Source organism: Enoplosus armatus, chromosome 5 (genome assembly GCF_043641665.1).
Source record: "Enoplosus armatus isolate fEnoArm2 chromosome 5, fEnoArm2.hap1, whole genome shotgun sequence".
Lineage (NCBI taxonomy): Eukaryota > Metazoa > Chordata > Actinopteri > Centrarchiformes > Enoplosidae > Enoplosus > Enoplosus armatus.
Genome location: NC_092184.1, coordinates 7,338,621 through 7,360,264, shown reverse-complemented (window position 1 = coordinate 7,360,264; position 21,644 = coordinate 7,338,621). Strand labels below are relative to the sequence as shown.

Here is a 21,644-nt window from a genome sequence, read left to right as displayed (position 1 = left end):
GGCCTGTCCTAATGCATGTGTGTGTGATTCAAGTGAAAGCTGAGAGAGATGACAAAACTCAACAAGTATACCCTTTTCAACTAGTGGATTTTTCCAAGCTTTCTCCATTGAAGCGGTTTAAAACACTAAATGTGTTTCCCCTCTCTAAAAGCATGAGGCTTATCAAGACCTGGCTGAGTGAAGCAGCATTAGCACAGCATTAACCACTCAGCCCAGGTTTCCCACGGGATATAAAATGGATCCTTGTTTCACTGGGAAATCGCCACAGCAATGCTGCTAAAGAGCACTGCTGCAATCACATCAGATATTCACAAATATTGTTTCCTGATTTGGAACTGCTGTCACTGTGTTTGAAAGGGAGCATCAAGGAGTTCATAATCCACATAGCTGAGCGATAAGACATAAACAGCTCATAAGTACTGAATATAATACAATTAAAGATTATCTCATCAGTAGTTACTGCAGATCCTGAATAATGCACTCTAATGGAATGCCTCGCATGAGCTAGTGAAGCTAGATGGTGGTTTTCTTTCTAGTGGCCAGAGATATGACTGGAATGGCTCAGGACTGTGTTGCTCAACACAGCAGTGGCACTGTTGGCTCTCACCGTACTGCAGCTGCATGCTGAAGAGCAGCCAGATGTTTGAGATGGTGAAATGAGCCTAGCGAGCAGGAAACGACTCTGCATGCCATAGGAATCGTCTTTGAAAACAGGAAGGGAACTTGTTCCCTGCTTATGGGCCTTTTCCTGTGGCATGACCGGAGGCAGCCCTTGTGTTTGACGGTTGCTGGGAAAAAGGTACTTGTGGTTGTATGGCAATGGCCTTTTAAGGCTACAAACATTCTAGGAGAGCTTTAGACCTGTTTAACAAGGGGTTTGTTTAAAGAGAAGCTAAAATCATTGAATTTTGTACTCTCTCATGTTGCTTCATTTTCACATGTTAGTTTCACCTCTGCACTTGTTAGATTTCTTTAGTCTAATTCATCACATTACACAAAAATGTATGGAACCTAATGTGTTAGCCAACGTCATATAGCTCCAGGCTGCTTAAAGAACTAGGTTTCAATGCTGTTATTATCCTAGTTTACCTTCTCTTATGCAATAAATAACTAAACATAACAACCAGGATTGTTAACTTTAGTGTTTTTCTTTAATTTTGTCATGCTCACATTGACCTCTGGTGTCTGCAGGGATTGAAAATGTCTTATTCTTGAGCCTTTGCTGTTAAGAATCCTTTAATGTTCTCATTTATGTTAACCTTCCCACACCCTCAAGCAGTTTCCCAGCCTGAAATTTGTTTTCTGCTTCTCACACTTAAGCTGACGCAGTGCATATATACCAATTTAAAGAAACATGTCATCATGGTAGATGCATCATGTCCTTTCATTTTTGGTGCACAGCATGCAGCACTTTAGATGTGGATTGGAATAGCAAGAGCTGATAGATAGTTCCCAGCGTATAGGGTGTTGGACCAATGAGAATTTAAGCCAGTGTTACCACTAAAGTAAACTTTTTGCACTACAATAGCAGCGTAGCCTATATGCAGTTAGCAAGCAAGAGCTGTATGCTTATCTGTGACTAGCTCTGGACTTGTTAAATGATGGGACTTCTTCCTGTCCACGGCCTTTCTCTGTTTTACACTGACTGAGTCAGTCAATAAAGGTGGCAGTTGTCTTTAATAGAAAAATTAGAGAAAAGTATGAGATCAGGATGTGGCAGTTAAACGTGGAAATTATTCTTTAGTTTGCTCAGTGTGTTATGGCCAGTGAATTTGAATGCATCCTGTAGTTTCCCTCTTTAAATCATTTATTGAAGGGATCCCTTTTACTCTGGAAGCTACAGTGATGCATGCTGCATGGGATTGCTCGTGAGTCCGGGGAGCCCTCAGTCCTCCTCAGTAAATGTCTCTGTGGTTAAGAATGACATGTAGATGAGAGGCGACAGCAGTGTCAGGAGCTCTGAGAGCCACATGGCCATGGGTGATGTGATGTGACGGCTTGTCACTGCAATGTTGGTGACCTGTGGTACGTCTGCAGTGGCGTGGCGTAGCTGGTGCCGCGGTGATGCCTTGACAGAGTTTGCCTACCCCCTCCCACACACACTCACACGCCCCATATTTGTTCCCAGGATCATTTCACTGCTATCCTGCCTTCCTGGGAATCTGAGGGCCAGGAACCACCGCTCTTGAACTCTCTGTCTCTGAGAATAATTTGTGTTTTAGATATTTAAAAGGGATGCAATACATTTGTATAAAAAATCCGCTTCACTAATGACTCAAACTATGCAAGAGCAGCTTTATACACCTTGTCCACTCACCCTCAGTTCAGGACTCTCTTCGTTGTAACGGATGTGCAGTAACCAGTGACTGCAGAGATACCAGGACTGCTTGTTACTTTTTTTGAGAGGCCCCACATATTTTCTTCTGGGGTCCATGCATATTTTCGGAACTGCTTCCTCCTGTCTTCTTTAGCCTCGGGGATATCACATTAAACTCATCTGCTTGATTCTGAACAAAGGGCATGCCAAAGCAAGGACTGATTGGAATGCTGGCTTTTAATCTGTGCAGTTGGATAATGGAGAGCTGATATTTGAATGGGAAGTGTCTCAAACAGGATTTTTTTTGTGTGCAAGCTGCCTTTTATTAGAATAGCAAGTTTCTCCATGGAATGTTGGAGCTGAGCTACATTAACTGTTAAAAAAAAATCTGCCTTCAGTAAACATAATGGATGATTTCTCTTCAAAGGAGCTCTTATCATCTCTTCCCATTTCCCAGAGGCTGCCACAAAGCTGCCTCTCCTTTTTTTTTTTTCTGCTGCCGCTGCTGCTCATCCTTCTCTCCTGCCTGCTCTCTGGAGGGCAGCCTCAATCTAATACAACTGTGTCAGGAAGTGTGGGGATGCAAAGTGCTGATGAGCCAAAAGTAGCCCACCTCTGCAGTGTGCTGCTTCGTCCCAACACGCGCCAGTCTGATTAGGGAAGCACACCATGAACCTATGCTCACATCCCTGTGCAACCTTATGGCACATGCCCTATAGAAACAGATTAAATATGTTTCTTTTGTTGGGGGAGTATGAGTTTTATTCCAAGTGTTCCATTTTGAGAAAAAACAATTAAAAAACCTAGATAATAATTTATAATTTACTATGTGTAAAAAAAAAATCAAGCCTACTGATGTTATCATTTTGTCAGCAACTAATCTATCAGCCAAAACGTACTGAGATTGTTTTAATTTAATGCTAAAAGTAGCTGCCAAGATTTCCAAGAGGCAGCTATCTAATTTGTCTTCTAAACCTTGCTTCAATAGATATCTAGTTCAGTATTTCCTGCGGGATTGTCATAAAACACACTGTATATGCTGGTGTGGCATATTTTTTAGATATACGTTCAGTTATAATTGCTTGTTGCTGCCTCAGTGCTCCCCTCAAAGTTCTATCATTTCCTTTATTCTTAGTGCTATGCAAATCATGTCTTTAAATTAAATCTATGTGAGGCTTAAAGCCAAAAAAAAACAGTTCAAACTAAAAAGTATTAACTATGCAAAATTGCCAGTACCAACAGGAGAAAATCTGTTGGTAGCATCTAATTATGGTTATCCTGGAATATTTTTCTTCTTTCATAGTATCAGATAGATTTTGCACACCTTGCTATTACCTTAAATGTGCTGAATAAAAACAAGCCATTACTTAGTAACAAACAAGGGTTAAAAAAAGAAAACAGTTTACAGGAAAGAGAAAGCAGAATCTGGCAGCCCCCTGACCTGATTTGACTGAAACTATAAATTGCCTTGTGAATGTACATACTGTATCGCAGCAGTCTCAGCCTCAGCTTCCTTACCTTCCTTTAAATAATTAAATTTTTCAAGTTATCCAGGATGTTTTATTCAATTTCTCTGGATATAGTATCATGGCTTACAGCTTTAGACAGCTAGTAGAAACCCTATAATTAAACTGAGCCCTCCATACTTTCTCAGCATTCTGCAAGCTGATAGTTGAATTTTGTATGACAGCTGATCATTGGCACTGGTCTTAGGGCTCTTGTTTCTTATCTGGCAATAAATGAGCTGAAATCCCCTCTTGCAACAGTATGCAACCTGCAGAACCGCATAAATATTATGTCTCCCTAGGAACACAATAGTCGTATTTATTCCTGTATTTTGGGACTGTTTTTTCCATGTTAAATGCCGAGAGGAAGGTTTCTAACTCTCGCAGGAACAGATTGCAACATGTTTCAGGGCTCTGGTGAATAGATTAAAGGCTGCTGAGCTTGATCTTTTGTTGAGCCACACTCTCGTACTCAAACACAGACATAAAACCTTCGAACACTCTCAAATCTATACCCTTCAAGCATGCATGACTCTGAGGGCTGTGCCACTGGACTGACAGATGGTACCAGGAGGCCTGGTGTTGCGTCCCTGTGATGGCTCACCCAGAGCCCCATCCACAGTGCTCAGCATCACCACACTGCTCAGCTTGACACACGAGCTACCAGCCTTCCAGCTCCCAGGAATAGATAGCCTCTGTTGACATGGCCAAGGTCATGTTCCTCACTGCCGCAGTCAAAGGGCATCAATAAGCAGTGCTGAAAAGGTGATGTTCACAAATGAAATCAATTCTTGATCCACTTATTAAGATTATTTCCTGGGAAATTGTGTCCACACGTAGTTCAATTAAAGCATATAGGATGGATGGATGCCACTAAAAGTTAGACTGTTAAAATCTTCAATACACCGTGTATGTTCTTTTCTATTTGCTGTAGCTGTGAGAAGTTTAGATGATTATTTTGTTAGCCTTGGTTTTGTATTAAGAAAATCCGGTCTGCTCGCTACTAACGTAGATGTTGACAGTGGGAACAACACAGAAAATGAATGTAAGCAGCTTTGCTTTCATCTCTAAGATCATCAGTATATAATACATAGGTTTGAGCCTCGCATGCAGCAGGAGTCACTTTCAAAGTGATTCAGAGCTTCTAAGCTCATTAAATGTTAATCAAAAAATCTATTTTCAGATCACTTGGAGGAGATCTGTCATGAGGATTTCAGGCCAGCTAGGAGGCCACTGCTTCTGAGTACTGAGCACTGAGTGCTGAACAGGATGGGCCTTTATTTGTTGGAGAAAAACAACAACATCTAGTGTTTGAGCTTGGATATTAGTTTTTTTTTTAAGTTAGTATCAGGATGCACAACAGTGACCTAACCTGGACAAAATCTCATCTACACAAAGTCTTGAGAAGCTTCTGCTTTGGATTTCGAACTAAGAACTCTTGACTAGAGTCCAATGGCACAGAGGCAGCAGTGAGCTAACCCTGTCTCACAATGGCTTTTTGCAACACATCCACAGTCCTTTCCATTATTCATGATGTGTTTTCTCAGACAGTGCCTTGAACCATGAGGAGTACTCCTGTCTGTCTACTCCAGAAAGAGCCCTGTGGAAGGAGAGAAAGTGTGCATGAGCTGTACACACTAGAAGGCCTGTTTTCATCTGCATTTGGAGAAAAACAGATGTCCAGCAGTATTTGGAGAGGCACAATGTTTAATAGTCTGGATCTCAGTGAAGATGGCAAAGGGGAGCTAGTGAATAAGACATGTTGTAGATGAACCTATGGAACACTTCCAAGTTAAAATTGTATGTCTCTTTGTAATTCTCTGTATTAACTTGGCATCATCCAGCCAGACTGTCATTACATCATCTGACAAGATTTCTTTCTCTCAGTCTCTGTTAAGAACTTCTCTACTGAGGTTTACTTTTGTGGCAAAGTATATTTAACTAATAGTATTTTTTTCTTTTGCAGGCATTGCATTTTCTACTTAAATATGAATATACAAAAGGTTAACTGAGCTAATATTTTACTCTACATGTGCAGGACCATACTACTTGCTTTACTTTTTTTTGGCCCATTAGGCCATTTTACATTAATAGTTCATTAACTAACTATTAATTTATTTATTAAACTATGAACAGTTTTATGATAATTTATTGCCCTCCAATCATTTTTTCATTTTTATTTTTTTCATTAATTTCAGTATTTGATAACTCAAAACCTTGAGTCAGGTAATGCATAACATTGAACTATTTGTCACCATTAAGTTTGTGAAAATTAAATTATTGCCATGTTATAATACAGCTGCAAACAACAAAACAAAAAATTCAATGACGGACATAATTTGAGATTCACATGTCAAACACCCAAATTAATTGGATACTTTTCACAACATAAGTGTTTGTTTGATTAATGTTTGTCTACTGTGTTTGATTTTCTGACAACACAGATAGTGAATATTTCACATGCACCACAGCTTTCTTTCTCTGCTGTCTCTGGCTGAAGTAATGGAGCCCTGGATACCTATCTATCTATTTGCCATCATGCTTTTGAAAATGGCCTGCACTGATGTTAAGTATAACAGTTACTTACTAAGCTAAGTGCAAAGCCACTGGCATGATCTTCTGAATAGAATTGATCATTTCATTGCACCCCCCCCCTTTAGTACAACACCACCACCATCAACGTAATCATCGTAATCCATCCACATCCATTCAATATGTTGAAACACACACACACTTACTAGCTTTAATGAAGGAGGCTAGGTGAGTCAGATATTTGTGCCTTGATTAAAAATGTGGGGATGTATCTCTGAGCAATTGTTAAGAGCATTAGCAGAAGTAATACAGACATGAACAGAGTAGAAATGTAGTGAACTGCAGGATTCACTCCAAACCCTCAGGCTATGAATCATCTTAATGTAATGTGTGCCAGCAGGTGGAAATGACTCAAATTTGTTCCCACAGTGAAATATGCAACACACTGATACTCCTCTCCTGTGCTCAGGTTGGTGTACAATCGAAGCCATTTTGTTTCTATGCAGGCACCACATTAAAAGGTGGTCAGATAATCAGTCATTTGTATGTGTATACAGCAGTGTGCCTGAGATTGCCACTGGATAGACAATTTCTTTCTCAGTGTTTGTTGTTGAATTGACTTATAGGCTCGCGTGAATGAGGAAACTCCTCTATTTTGTCAACATGACAATATCTGTTCCTGAAAATATAAATAATCTAGTTTTTGCTATGATAACATGCACGTTTTGTTCAGGTTTTTAATGCTTCAGTTTTATTAAGTGTTACTTTGTGGTTAGAGTTGTGAGTCATGGCTATGTGCTTATTACCTTAAATGAAGACATGGGCATAGGACAAAAGGAAGTCAGATATCTGCACCAGCATGTTAAGCAGAATCTCAGCCACAAAGGAGAAACTCTGCTATCTAACGAAGCACAATGGAAGAAAATATAAAGTATGCAAATGAGGGAAACAAAGACCCTATTCTTCCCTCTGTGGCCTGTCAACTGTATCAGATTCCTAGCTATCTTCTCAGCCCAGTCACTGCGCTTAAACGACATTATATAAAAACATTTTCTAAATGCCGCTGAAGCATTTGCCTCGTCGCTGCATTGCAAGTGTTAGAATAAAATTATATATGAAAGCTTTGTATGTGTTATCTGAATGTATCTACTTGATTTTACAAAGTGCAGTGACTGGGTGATTTATGTCAAAATAAAGCATTTGAGACATAACTGCAGTAAAAATCAAAAGTTTTCTACTGAATGAAAACACTGTCTATTAATAAAAGTAATCATCCCAAATTTCACAAGTTGGTCAAGTGTACAGCATCTACAGGCCTTGGAGCAAATTGTGAAATTGGATTAATTTACACGGTGATACTTTGAGCTGGATGTAGAATGTAATGCACCCATACTCAGAACTATCACCATGATTTAAATTGTCTCTCAAGACAGTTTTTGAATCAAGTGGAATGATTAAAGTCTTGTTATTAAAATGTTTTCTTTAGGGTTTTTTATAGAAATTCAAACTCCATTACCATGGATGTAATTTTGGAAAAAACACTGGTAAATAATAGACTAATGAAATGAGGGGTAGCTAGTCTTTTCTTCCTGTTTTCTAGTTGTTTATTAAATTCCATTCTGTTGTGTTTTGCAGCTTCAAGGATCTTTGCGAAGGAAGATCGAAGGACATGCACCAGGACATGCCCCAAAGCAGAATGGGCTCTCCTGTGGTTTCTCTGGATCAGACTTTAAGCGGGTCCGTGTGGATACCAGTGGTCTGGGACATGGGCCCTGCACCCATAACTTAGCCCAGTCTCATTCTCTGCAAGGGTCCTCAACCATGGGCATGCAGAGGAAGAATTACATGATGCCTCATGGAGTGGGGTCAGACATATTCAACATGACCCTAAAAGAAATGAAAAAAGAGCCCACTGAGATCCAGTCTTGTGGCCAGTCAAACGCAGAGATGATTTTTGACTTCAAAGATGAAGGTGGTGGTCAGATTGACCCAGAGCTTCAGGATCTTTTTGATGAGTTGACAAAGACAGTGCCGACGCTGAATGACCTGGAGTTTGAGAAGATGCTGAAGCAGGATGATACATTCGGTTTGGATCTAGGTCGACCAAGCTCAGCAGGAGCAGCTGCCAGTTTGTGTTCCCCAATGGAGAAGCAGATAAAAATGGAGCACTCCCCAGATTTTGGCCAGGTTCATGGTGGGTCGCCCCAGCTTCGACCGGCCTCAGCAGGACCCTCTTTCACGTTGACCAGCACTTCTTCTACCACCACGTCGCAGAAAGCTAACACTCAGGCAGGGCACCCCAGAGGCATGCCCTGCTGGCCAGAAATATCCCATGCAGAGCAGCTGAAGCAGATGGCAGCAAACCAGCAACAGCCGAGCTCTCTGCTCCATCACCACCACCAAACACCACCTGCAGGGTTGACCGGCTGGGCTCCTGCCATGGGCACCCACTCCTCTACCAGCGCCTTCCCCCAGGACAAGGTCTCCAGCCCGGCCTCGCTTAGCCAGCAGAGGATTGGCTCCCAGAGTAAAGGGATCAACAATTGCCTCTTCAAGTCAAATGGCCACAATGGCTCCCATCATTTGGACATGAAGGTTCTCAGCACCAAGCCCACGTTGCACTTCAGCCCCAAACCCCCCCATTCTGCCAGCCAGCCAATGCCTATCATGACAAGCTCAGTGAACAAGACCTCAGCCCAACAGCAGCAGCAACAGTCACCATCGACCAGTCAGAATCAGCCACATTCAGCTCTCCACTTTCAGAACCAACAGATCTCCACATCAGGGGCTCTTGGTCTGCAACCCAAGTCTGTTCCCGCAGGGCTGCCGTTCAAACTGCGACAGGTAAGGGCTCTGTCCAAAATTCCTTCACTCAGGATTGCTCTTAGGTGAAAAACTTGTACCTCCAAATGTGTCAAGAAGTAGGACAAAATAGCATTGTGCTTAGCTTTATGACTGAGCAGTCTTGACCATATCCAAAGGAATTTGAATGGCTTTTTGTTTTAATTAAAACTTTTTACAGCTATAGAGGGACATGAAATCCAACTATACTGTAAACATTAAAATCCCCCAAATTGTAATTACAAGGTCTTCAAGGGACATATATATACACCATCATGTATGTGATTATGATGTGTATGAGCTCAATAACAAGGTTTTCATGCGTAACCATATATGTGTAACCATAATCTATGGTGTCCCAATAAAGTGCTATAACTTAAATGTACAATTTTGACTAATTACAAACAATGTAACCTATAGAGTTAGAAGCTGAAGGTACAAATGTTTCTGCTAGTTAATCCAAATGTTTTATTTCTGATGTTACTTAGATGTTGAACAACTGGCTTGTGTATTTTATTACACTCTATATACAAAGTAAATAATGGCATTTTTCTGCAGACGGTATAGTAACATGATACACAGCAGTCAAACTGACTCTCTTTAGTCTTCCTCATCAATCGATTTCCTCAGTTTGCTCGCAGCAGCCAACGTGCTGTCTGAAACAGCAACAATGCAATGATGTTTGTTTTGGGACTTTATTGTCATTGTTCTAGCTGCTGTCTGTGCCTTTGCTGTTGTGACTCCCTTGAATATGTATTTCCCCTGAAAGTGTTTTGACGATGACACAGATTGCCAGAGCATGGCAGATTAACATGCAGGACTTCTAATTTCTCTGCTTGTCATGGTGGCTCCCCGTCAGGGCACAGATATGCACAGCGGGATTTGCTAATTGGAGGTTGTTAGCTACAAGGGACAAGTGGTGGAAAATGACAGTAATCTGCTTAGCCTGGTGCCGGAGGTTGAATCACTGATTTGTTATGATTGGGGAGATTTAGACCGTCCCCTCTTTCATTTCTGCACTAACAGTATCTGTAGCTGTCTTTGTGTGAAATGATAATGCGAGCCACACAAGAGAGCTCTCATAACCTCTACAGATCAAGGGAAGTGCTTGAGTGACTAGGAGAGGGCGGGAGGAGGGAGGGCGGTAGAAGGGAGGGAGGGAGTTATACAGACATTGAAGTAAACAAGGTAGGATGACAAATGCATCATCACATAAGGGTAAAGTAGAACCAGTTTTACCACTATACCAGAGAGCTATTTACAGTCTAAACAGAGCGTATCGCTGTGCATGTTCATGGGTTAAAACTTCCTTAAAGTCCCTTTAAAATATTTTCATCATCAGAAGCTTTCTATGAATTTATGAGGTAGAATTATTAAAAATCTTTAACATTAGTGAATAATCTAAAAAGCCAAGAAACATTTTTCAGGACTCCAAATGAACCCATTCATAACCTGTCAAATATTGTCTACATACACAATGCATTCATTAAAAGCAGTAGTGCTAATCAGTAATAATATTTCTGTGGTTCTAAACTTAATGTAGCATGTTTAAAATATAAATTATAAGCAATAAAAAATGGTACATCATTAAAAATTTCAGTTGTGAGAAAGAAGGGGAAGAGAGTCTGAAGAGCTGGATATCAAATAATGAAAAAGCCTTAAATGGATTTTGATAAATTATTTAAAAAGCTAACTTTTCCAAAGCCCGGAGCTACTGAAAGTAAAAGCTCAGTCACTGCTGGTCTTTAAAATGCTGAGGACATACGGCTGTGCTCGAGTTCATAAGGGGTAAAGGTTTTGTGAGACAACTTTCCCAAGGACATTGTGTTTTAATGTGCAGTTTGTTTGAACAAATAAAATATGCAAACATGATGCTAGGGATATGATAGCTTAGGAATTGTGGAGAAGAAAGCAGTGGCACCTTATCATTTTAGAATAAGTGTTTAAAAAAGGCTAATAATGGTGTTTGTTTTTTGCAGCCAGCATAGACAGGGTTAAGTGTCCAACTAATGAGGAAGGGACAGCTCACAGAGGAGAAAAAAGAGTGGAGTCTCTTCCCACAGTGAATTGAATTAGTAATGCCAGAGACATAAAGGTCCGGAAAGAGTGCCCTGATCCCCTGTGTAACACTAGCAACTATCAGTGGGCTTCCTCCCACTGAGTTAGGCTGAAGACCTTTTTTAAAACAGCTAGAGATGTGAGCTTTGTTTTGAAGCTTCTTACACTTTAATAATCGGTTGCTGAGTCAAACATGTCAAAATTCAAATCCACCAGTCTGTGACTCTCTCAGGTCACACACAAAAAATGCCTCACTTGCTTAAAGTATGAATACATTCTCTGGCAGCATACAGTAGAGGACACTAATGCATTATGAAACCTGAGTTACTGTGGTTAGTGGGCAATGCTATTTCAAGGACAAAATTTAGTGTTGCTAGTCACAGTTCAGTGTGTAGCTGTGCTGTGTATTTAAGCTTAAGAAAGAAAGAAATCACTGTTTTGGGGGGTTCCATGACAGTGTAAATAGCAAAAAGAAAGACAATCCTGGTGTATTAAAATTATTTTGGGTCTTTGTTATTTATTATGTCTGGAATAAAATTGATTCCTAATTTCTGCCATCATGGAAAGCGTATTGGTTTCCTCACAATTTACAAAAAATCTGCATGGAACTTTCTGGTAACTAAATGCCGTGCAATCATACATACAGGTCCAGAAAGGACTATTTTAAGGAAATGAAATGGGTTTTCTAGCACAAACTGTGTGAGGTGTGTTTGAGCTATCCACTCATCTCTTCATTTAATTTAGCAAAATATTCATTTTCACAATGGGAAATTCTGAAAGGACTCCTTGATAGATTTATGCTTTTCATTTTAGCTGTTTAGTTATATAATTTTAAGCTTCTAACAATTCCAGTTGCTAAAAGACGTTCAATCATTTATAGCGGTACACTAATGTATGTTTGTATTTTTAATTAAATCTAAACATTTACTTTGAGATTTATATTTGCAAGAATTGGCAGACAATCTTATCTAGAGTGACTTATACTTCTGCTCAGCATGAGACAACACTGTTAGATCAAGTGACAGACATTTGGCAGCAATTTCATCATCCCAGTGATTAGCTTCAGCTAATACAGATCTCCATTGAAATACTACACAAGAGCTTGTGCTTTGCTTTCTGCAGAATAGACTACTCTCCTCGCTGAAAATGCAGAGACACAAATTACAACTGCAGCTTGAGATAAAGGTTTCCCTGCAGTAAATATTGACTCCTCAACTTTTGTTGATGATCTTGTGGCACCACATCCCTCAGTTAGGATAAGAACGGGGCCACGGGGGTTGAGCTGTGAAGGGAGTACTTGTTTCCTGGGAAAGGGAGCTGCAGCCAAGTCCAGATGCCGAGGCGCTCCCCAGGGACAGCGTCATGGGTCCAGACTGGAGGAAGTGCAGTGTGAGAGCCTGCAAGGCTGGGCCTGGATCACTGTCAGCTGCCTGCACTGCCGCAGGATGGGAGACTAAATCACTCCGCTCCTTCTCTGAGGCCTGAGCCACATGTGGTATTCATTTACAACAAGCTTGTGAAGAATGAGAGGGGGGAAAAAACATGGAAAACAGCTTTATGACACATCAGGATGACAGAGAGGATTACTCAGTTGTACATGCTAAAACACCCGTCATTGGGTTTTTCATACAACAAAGATGGAACAAGCCCTCTCCAGTGTACCTCTGCAGGGAAAATGTCTGTGATGGTCACAATTTCTCACAGTCTCGATAACTGGATACAGTGAATCAAAGCCAGTGACTCTGCTTTCTAGAGTAACAGGAGAAACCACTGTTTTGATGTTTTAGTCCCTGTGTAACATCATTGCCATGCTTGGTTTGCTGTGTGGGTTGAACTCAGGCAGAGAAGGCGAATATTAGCTCGTGAAATGGCTTGTGACTCCTGATGAGTTTCAACTTCCCTTATTCTCTGATCCTGTCTCGTTAGTTCTCTAAATTTTAGCCTCAATCATTATCATTCACACACACACACACACACACAAACACACACAAACACACACAAACACACACAAACACTTCCCTCTCTTTTTTTCAGTTTTTCTCATGGGGACCACAAAGTCACCACCCTGTAGAGATTCATCCTCTGCAAAGAATCTGTCCTCTAAGTAATAGCTTCTGCTAAATGCACTGTTGGATTTCTAATCCATTTCACCCTGGGAAACATTTTAAGTCAACACAATGACTGACATTGTATACACAGCGCGTGTTGACTTGGATTTGGTGCACATTAACCTCTTTCATGACAAATGCTTGCGCTTGGTTGAAGCTTGAGCGTAGTGAGAGTGTCCTTGTGTCCACAAGAAAGACAGGTTTTACTTGGAGTGCTTGTATGGTCCGCACAGCTGCCTAAAAAGCTATATATGCATTACAAGGATATATAACATCTCAAACACCCATGGTGGTGAAAGCTTATGTGCAAAAGCCTACATTTAGGACAAGACTTCAAACAAAAAGCTAGTTTGGATATTTCATTTGAGTGCTACATTTTAATCAGTGTGATAGTGTCAGGAGCCAAATGGGTTTCTAGTGGATGAAATGCCTCCTTGCCAAACACAACACAGTGATCAGTAAAGGAGAGCTTATTAAATGGAGGTAGTCATGGTGCTGGCGCTTAACTCCCCACTGGCACACATTTCCTGCTGTCTCAGGGATTCTTTCCACTCTCTTTAGACACAATTATCAAGGGAGAAGCAGGCCTTGAGGAGGGCTCACACTCCCCCTTCCAAAAAAAGCCTCTCTCCAAGTCTCCCTTTTTCATCTGCAGAGGGAGTAGCCTTGACCACATTCTGGAGGTTGAATAGCATCTTTGAAACAGCTCTATGATGTCTTGTAGAGTTTTGCCCTCTAGTGGTCAACTCGTATAATTGCATTGTTTTGGTTTTGTGTTTTTCTACAGTAGCTTTCACAGCACTGAGCTCCGACACTTAGAGGAGAAGAGGCAAAAGGACGTCTTTAGAAATTAAATAGTAGCACCACTGACACTAATGTAAAGCCATCATGTGTGTCTTCTTCTAAGGGGGTTCCTCCTGGTCCGAGGCTGCCCACCAATGGAAGCTTAGGAGTCATGGCAGCCCAGACGCAGCCACGGCCCCCAGCACCCAACAACCAGCAGAAAGGCCCAGCCAAAACTCAGGCCATGCAGAGACAGCTTAACCAACAACAGCACACCATTAGCAATCCAGTAAGCTACATCTTACAGCTTTCACCAATGAATAAGCAGTTCAGACTGAATTTGGTAGAATTGATTAATCAGTATTCACAACTTTGTCCTTCCTTTTCAGGACAAAGACAACACACATGATCAGTTCAGTCGTCATCTCACAAGACCGCCACCTGATTACAAGCAGTCCAGAAGTATGGTGGGAGTTCAGCAAGGAAACATATTCACAGGTACTGTACATTTCTGATGGGTCGGGAATGCTTTAAATACTGACAAGTAATTATAATCAGTTTTTCCTGGTGTCTCTTCAGGTCAAAACTCCTCCCAGTCTTCCAGCAATGGCCCTGAGAATGACCTACAGTCCATGTCTTGTCACCTCCCAAGTGCGTCTGGTTCAAAGATGAGTCCTTTACCATCGGACCGCAGATTTGGTATCGGGACTGACTGTCATCCGAGTCCTTGTATTGGCCAATTCCAGCAACATAACAATCAGAATCGAATTGGACTAAATCAAAATAAAGCTAGGTTCCTGGGGCCAAACTCACACGGAAATTCTTTTGGGATGAACAATGTAGCAGGTGTACAACACCCGAGAACGACAGCTGACCTGCATTCCTCAGGGGTTCCAGGACAGGGTCTCGGAGGCTTGATGAAAAATGTCAATATGGGCTGGGGCTCAGCCAACAAGCAAGTGACAACTGGACTCAGTGTTAGGCGGCTACCCAATCCACTACAGTCTCAGGGTGCGCAGCTGGACATGCCAAACCACCCGTACCAACAGAGGCACATTGGCCCTCCCAACCAGGTAGCGCCAGACATCGGGATGCTCCCTCTTAACCCTTCGATAAGAGACACAGGCCCAAGACCAAGCCAGCCAATGATGGGATCTCCATCAGCAGTGGGAAACCTGAACCAGGCCTCTCCTGAACAGAGGGTACCAGCAGGCAGCTTTGCAGAGCCCAGTCCCAGCTCCAGCAGCTATCAGAATAACCGGGCCAACCGTCTGACCTTTGACTTCCTCCCCGAGGGAGACAACACAGTTCCAGGGATCAACACAGACTCTGACTTCATAGACTCTCTGCTCAAGTCTGGCTCTGGGAATGATGATTGGATGAAAGATATAAATTTGGATGAGATTCTGGGCAGTCACTCGTGAATTCGGGTCACAGATTGCTGAAAACTGACCCGCAGCTCAAATTATAGAGGTTATGGATGTAAGATGTAAGGGGTAACATTTTTTAAATAATGTTAAAATGGAATTTTATAAACTCATATCATTTGTTATCCAAGTATACTGTATTGTTTTGTATTGTATTTACTGTGAAAGGAATTTGTGTTCTGTCCTTAGTACTCGGCATATTTTCTTCCTGGTAATATTGGCCAAGAAACTGCTTTTCTTTGCAGTCACTGTTTTTGTGGTCTGTTTGTCATACTCATGCTGTAGTGCTGTCGTATAGGATCAAATACCAAATTCACACTGTGAAAAGAAAACATTGCTGTGTTGCTTTCAAGTTCATCTTGGTATTCAGAGTTTCTAAATCTGCATCCAATATTTAGCATGATATGGTATTTACCTTCAGATGTTTTGCTACCATACACTCGCCACAACAGATGTTTTTCTTACTTATTGTTCAAGCTTTTTCATCTGTGGTAGTATTTTGATGCAATTTAAATAATGTAACCATTAGTTGTTGTTTTTTTCATGTGATATTTAATAATTATTGGGATAGTAATGAGACATTATAATACATGTAATTAATAAAATTGATTTGAATAAATGAATAAATAGTTTGTTTTCTTTTGTAATAGATGCTTTGGTTTGCAATCTAAGGCAAGAACAGAAGTCATTTATAATAAAAAGAAAAAATACTCTGTGGCTTATACTGTATTATTAAAATATAGTTATTATATTAGCATGATCTAATCTTCCAAACCCAGACACATAGACTATGCTTCCACGATTGAAAGAAAAGAAAAGAAAGATATACGCACAGATTTCAGCTGAATGCACTTAATAACATTTGGCTGCATTCAATTTAATTGATTGCTATGAGCTAGTGGCAGGAATATGTTTATTCTAACATATCACTAAAAAAAGGAATTTGAATTTTAATGAAAATACAAATAACATATTCTACATTCGAATGTGCTCGCTGTGAACAATAATGTTGAAGATACTGATAATGTTTTCTTGTTATTTTGGAGTTGTAGGTGCGATATGACCGGCTGTTCTTTGCTGCCTGTGTTTGACTTTCAATATCACAATGGTTTCCAATCCAATGGCTTTCTAAAAGGATGCCATAGTACATCTGGAAATGTGTTGAAGTCTGGTTGAGTAGCAGCACATTGTAAATACTACAAATCAAAAATGGTCCATTCCATACTCTGTCAGAATGACTTACTGAGAAGTGCACTGAATAACTCACGACAAAATGTAGGAATTTATCTTTTCCTTTTCCTGTAAAATATCTTCAGATGCAGTACCACCATGTGTTGCTGAATTTTCTTTTCACATGCAATCACTTCACCCCATACATGCAATAAAAAACCCTTGTCTTTCACATCCTACAGGTAAAAGATTTCGAATTAGGGGCATCATCAGATTTATGACGAATAAGATGTTATTTATTTGTTTCAATGACCTTGTGACACACTGTATGTGGCAAAGACCTACTGCTGATTAACAAAGACATGTTAACAGGTGGACATAAATGTTCCATCGCCTATGTTTTCCCTCTGGTTTCAGGGCATCAGCATGTTAAGCTACACATACATGGAGATCTGGAGAAATAGTTATTATATAGAGCATTTCTCTGATGTTTTTCACAACATCATTAAGGAATAGCACACTTGTTTGTATTTTTTAAATACTTTTAAAGTTTAAAAAAAAAAAAAGTTTTCTCATTTATTGTATCGTTGTCCTCCATTTTTGTAGTCCATGTGTGCCAAAAGACTACAGTAGCCGTGAGTATGCTCTTGTGTCACAGATGTTTTGCATTGGGGCTAATTACAGGAACGTCTATACACACCAGCGTGCCCCTTCATTCTGTTTGCCTTGAGTGCCTGAAGAAGGCTTATGACTACAAGCTTCTGTATTATTAGATAGAGGGCCGATCCAAGAGTGCGGAAATACGTTCTTGTATCAACGTGTGATTGTCCTTTCACCACTTGTCCAAGCCGCCCAGCCAGGTGAGCTGTGGACACTTATATGAGAAAGACATATTCATCACTCAAAACCTCGTGCCCACCACCAAAGATGCTGCATTGTGTGTTCATCAAAGAACACATCCTTTTTTATATAGCAAAACTACACTTGAGTGATGATTTGAAAGTTTATTTTGAATGTATTGGTAGTAGTATTATATAATGCCAGCCTTGATGCTCATAGAGTTGTTATGAGGCCAGCGGTCAGCTGTTTTTGTTAACCAACACCAACATAGGCCAACATAACACACAGAAAATTACCCAACCTCTGAAATACATTCAATAAATTAAAAAAAGATAGCATAAGAAAATAAAGAGAGAAAAAATGGCAGTAGGATGTCTTACACAATATTTTGTACACTACACTTGATAGAGTTGGTTTTACATTCATAAGTATACGCTTCCCTCCAGTGGTCACAGTCTCTGGTTTCACTTGTATTTTGAAGGCACTAACCGGAAGTATTGCTATGCTATTATGTCTGCCTTGACGCTTGTGTAGTACAGTTGTAGTTTCTCAATGTGGCCACTAGAGGGCATAAACACTCATCTCACTAAGTACCGATAACCTAAACTAGTTTGAGCCTGTTGTCAGACCTCCGAGTCACTACCCACATCTCCGATTATTCCTCATTGATTTAAGGACAATAAATGATAAAATGAATGATCAACTGAAACTAAATGATTAGTCTGTAGCTATTTGACAATGTCTTTGGCTGCCGTAAATAAATAAATAAATAAATCTACAAGAAGGAATTTCAGTTCTTCAACGTAGAGAATTGATGACAAAAAAAAAACTATTTAAAATCAATTAATTATAATTTATTTTCGTTTCTGATTTCTTCATATTGCTTTATGTATGTTTGTATTTTGAAAGAACTTACCGGAAGTGTCAGTACGATATGGTGTGCGTATTGACGCTGTTATGGTTGCTACTTTTGAATAATCTTGTAACAGGCTGAGAGTGAAGAAAATCAGAAGAAGCTTGCTAGCACTAGTAGCATGGATAAACCTACGACAAGCAGAGCTCTATCGAGAGTTGAATATTAATCAGTTGTGTCAAACCGGAGCTCAGTTAACAAAGTTTCTGTTGGTTCGTTTAATTGCTTCAATTTGGTCACTGTATTTTGAAAGTATTCACCGGAAGTGTTTAGTATGCAATCTATCGTGCGTTGACGTCTATTTGATTAAGTTAATAGTGCAGTTCTTCCCTGTGGCCACTAGAGGGCAATGAACACCCTTGACTCAAGGGACGGCTAGGACGTGCAGAGTTGTTTGTTTTCCTAAAGTACCCGATTGTTTAAATTGGCCTAAGTTAAATTAGGCGGAGCCAAATTGTTTGTATGTTAATGGAGAAATAAAAAAGCAGTGCAAGGCGTATGTCACATGGCAGCCAAAGGTATGTAGGCGGCTCTTTGGTAGCCTTGCAAATCAGGCCAAGAGGACAAGTACTGCTAGCTCGGCTACTGCTGTATTTTGAAAGTATTCACCGGAAGTACTAGTATGTTATCGTGTATTCATTGATGCTAATATGAGGAAATCGATGTTGCAGTTCCTCCGCATGACCACATGAGAGCAGCAAACACAAGCGATTGTAAATACACTAATCATTTCTAACATCAAGGCAGACGGGAGATTTCTAATGAGATATGCAAGATATTTTTTCAGTTCTCCTGCGAACTGGGCTAACGTTTACACCAATAATCTGTGCCAGTGAAGAGGTTGCTACTCATTGGTTGCTAGCAAAAGCACTATCATAAACACCCTGTTGACTTCACTAGTATCCAAGCAGACACAATAAGATTGTAATATGTGTGCTGAATACATTCAAAATAAATGTATTGTAATGTAAATGTTTCTATTCGACAGAGCTATCGTTGCACACTGTGGCCACCAGAGGGCAATGTATACACATGCTTTTGCATTTACGGCAAGGCAGACTGTTAATCTCAGTATGTGTACTGCCCTCCAGTGATCACAGGGAGGAACTGCAACCCACAAGTACCTCCGGTGAGTATTTTCAAAATAAAGCTTACATTGAATATAAAACTGACTTCCTCTAGTCAATGATCACAGCAAAAGACAACATACTGCATCATAGAGTAACTAATATTATTGTTAATTTGCTTAGAATATATTTTTGCATCGACCTGTGATTCATTCATATGCAACATATAAATGCGTTGCAGATGAGAATCTTCTGTATATTTAGAATTCACTTTTGAAAATAACAATGAAATACATTACCACACAAGGAAAATATTACCACAAAGTATATACTTTATTTCAGGCCAATTTCAAAGTATCATATGAAGCAAGATATAATGTAACAGAATTTATTGTTCTAAAACACATGCACATATCTATCAAAAAAATGAACAGATCATTATTGAATATAAATTCATTTCATGTGCATTTAGAAAACTCTAAATACAAAATCCTTTAACTTGTGTGATTAGTTCTACTGCTACAATGACAGTCAACAGCTAATATGCTCTGACAATTACACACTAAGTAAGCATAAAATCAGGTTTGTGTGACAAAATGCGTCATTGCATCAAAATGAAAACTCTGTAGCCGTGCAATACAAGCACTGTAGTGTACCACTCATTTTAGTTGCATTGTTCTCACCAACACTGTTTATCCATCTTAAATCCATCATCAACACATGATTTAATGATCAATAAAATCAAAACTAAAACGAGGTTTCTCACACAAAATAAAAAAAATTGTTCATGTTCTGATCTAAAAAAAGAAATATTGTTCCATCAAGTTAATGCTACCAATTAAGTATTGGTTGGCAACAGAATCAGTGTGACATCCTGCAAGTCCTCGACCAAGGGCATGCACAGCAGGCTGATTATTCAAAGGTTACTGCAGTAATGCAAAGATGTAGTCATGCTGTAAACATCAAAATAATGTGATTATGAGAGAATTGTCAGTGTGTTGTCTCCACTGCGGCTGTAGCAGTGTCTTACTCAGAGAGAATGTAAACATGTGAGCGCTTGAAGAATCACTTGCTTCTCTGTTCTGAAACCTTATCCTTAAATCTCAGGGTTAGTCACTCAAAACAACCATCTCATCTAAAAAGTAAAAGAAGAATCTCTCAGCTAGACCTATTCAGACGTGTCCATTAACACTTAAAATCCTACGTCATTTTCTCATTAGCTTATACAGTGTGTTCATACAGAGGCTGATTTACAAATCATACCGTTTCTGGACTCTGTGAAAATGGAAGCAAAACTAAGTGTTAGCGTCATTGCAAAAACATCTTTGGAATCTGCCACAACAATTCCTGACTGAGATAATAACTGATTGTTTCTCAATTATTTCACAAAAAAAAAAAATCAACAATCCATGAAACTCACCGCCGTCAGTCAAACCCTGGCCTTCTACGCTACCCCTCAACATGACTCTTAAACCTGCTTAAACTTGTCCTAGCTGCAGTCTTTAAACCCCATACTTCAACACACGGCATCGAGCGGAGGGGCTCAGCTCCCTCCTTTTAGGAAGACTGTTTCAAACATTGTAGCTCTTGTATACTGTATGTTGTCACAAGGTTTAATTGAGCTACAGAGCTACAGTTTCTGTTTAGCCAAGAGATCTGCCTTTTTGGTTAATGTTTAGGAAAGATAGTAAAAGCTGCATGTGACCAACAAATAAACAATAACACTAATATGTATATAGTAAATCAGAGACAATAAGAGTATCAGCTAAATGGTTAAAAGCCCAAACTGAATCAATCTGTGTCTTGGCAGACTTCATCTTGGTGAAGTGACGTGCTGTAATAACAGTCAACCCTGTTAAAAATGTATTAATTCATCTATGAAAGAAATTAAAAACAAGCAAAATGCCATTTGATCTAAGCTATCATACATACGTAGTAACCTAAAAACAAAAGAATACTAAAAAGATAAAACAAAGAATGAATCATGAATTAGGCTTGGATAAGACTGAGATACAAAGGAGCTAGGGTTTAAAAAACAAACAGAAATCCCTAAGTCCCCTTATAATGTGTTTATAAAACAAAA

The 21,644-nt window shown here is 39.9% G+C and overlaps 1 protein-coding gene across 1 annotated transcript in view; it reads left to right on the top strand.

Annotated features, from left to right (window-relative positions):
* The window catches only part of maml2 (mastermind like transcriptional coactivator 2), a 33,211-nt gene extending 17,054 nt beyond the window's left edge, over nucleotides 1-16,157 (top strand). The window contains exons 2-5 of the mRNA XM_070906221.1: nucleotides 7,990-9,198; nucleotides 14,269-14,433; nucleotides 14,534-14,642; nucleotides 14,724-16,157. Of these exons, the coding sequence (XP_070762322.1) occupies nucleotides 7,990-9,198; nucleotides 14,269-14,433; nucleotides 14,534-14,642; nucleotides 14,724-15,568 (2,328 nt within the window). The 3' untranslated portion in view covers nucleotides 15,569-16,157. The remainder of the gene's footprint in view (nucleotides 1-7,989; nucleotides 9,199-14,268; nucleotides 14,434-14,533; nucleotides 14,643-14,723) is intronic.
* The last annotated feature ends 5,487 nt before the right edge of the window (nucleotides 16,158-21,644 follow it).